General features: G+C 32.1%; 1 protein-coding gene across 1 annotated transcript in view; it reads right to left on the reverse strand.

Annotated features, from left to right (window-relative positions):
* Positions 1–24: 24 nt before the first annotated feature.
* The window catches only part of LOC119593948 (RNA 3'-terminal phosphate cyclase-like protein), a 5184-nt gene continuing 4363 nt past the window's right edge, over positions 25–845 (reverse strand). Inside the window, 1 exon segment of the mRNA XM_037942971.1 lies at positions 25–320. Within this exon segment, the coding sequence (XP_037798899.1) occupies positions 143–320 (178 nt within the window). The 3' untranslated portion in view covers positions 25–142.

The following is an 845-nucleotide window of genomic DNA, read 5'->3' on the forward strand; positions in this document are numbered from 1 at the left end:
AAATCTAAGATATGAAAATCCATATTATATGGAATATATTTATTATTATTACATTTTTCAACAATAAAAAGTTATTGAACAAAATATAATTCTATGTATGATGTGACAATATGACAGTCCAACATAAATAAACACACACCTTTCAAATTTGTCCTTTGCTAATGTTACTATAACCAATTCCTACACAAGTTAATATTAGCTTCTCTGCACCTGTTTGTGTCTCTTTTTCTTCATCTGAAAAACTTATTGACTTGTCTCTGTATTCTTCGATCTTGAAGGTGACTTGAAAGAAATCCCGCATATGTTTCAAGAAGTGCATTCTGTAAAAAAGAATAAAAACCTGAGCAATCTCCTTCAAGCTGTTTAAAGATAATGAGAAAAACACATACATACATTAAAAGAGCAATCAACACAAAGTGCACATTCAATCAATCAGCAACAAAATACATTGTGTGTGCCCCAGAAAATGGATCAAGTTAAGCACTGTTAATATTTCCAAACACATTTATGATGCATCACTCACAAGCAGGCATATTTTTTAACAAATCCTAATTTTAAAGAAAAAAAGTTTAACATAAATATAGCAATAATTGGAAAAAAGTTGAATGCATGACAGTAAGTTGAAGGATGAAATTCTCCAGGAATGCACAAAAAACAATAAACATACAATTACAGTTTGGCCCCTTTTTGTAAACAGTCCCCTTATACTGTGGAGGGTTAGATACAGCTCAGCATTTAATCAATTCTTTTTGCTCCATATGATGCCCAGACACATGAGCAATGGAATGCAAGACACACCAAGTTATGGATAACCAGGGTGTGAGGTATAGTTCAGGCAATTGCAG

Source organism: Penaeus monodon, chromosome 33 (assembly GCF_015228065.2).
Source record: "Penaeus monodon isolate SGIC_2016 chromosome 33, NSTDA_Pmon_1, whole genome shotgun sequence".
Lineage (NCBI taxonomy): Eukaryota > Metazoa > Arthropoda > Malacostraca > Decapoda > Penaeidae > Penaeus > Penaeus monodon.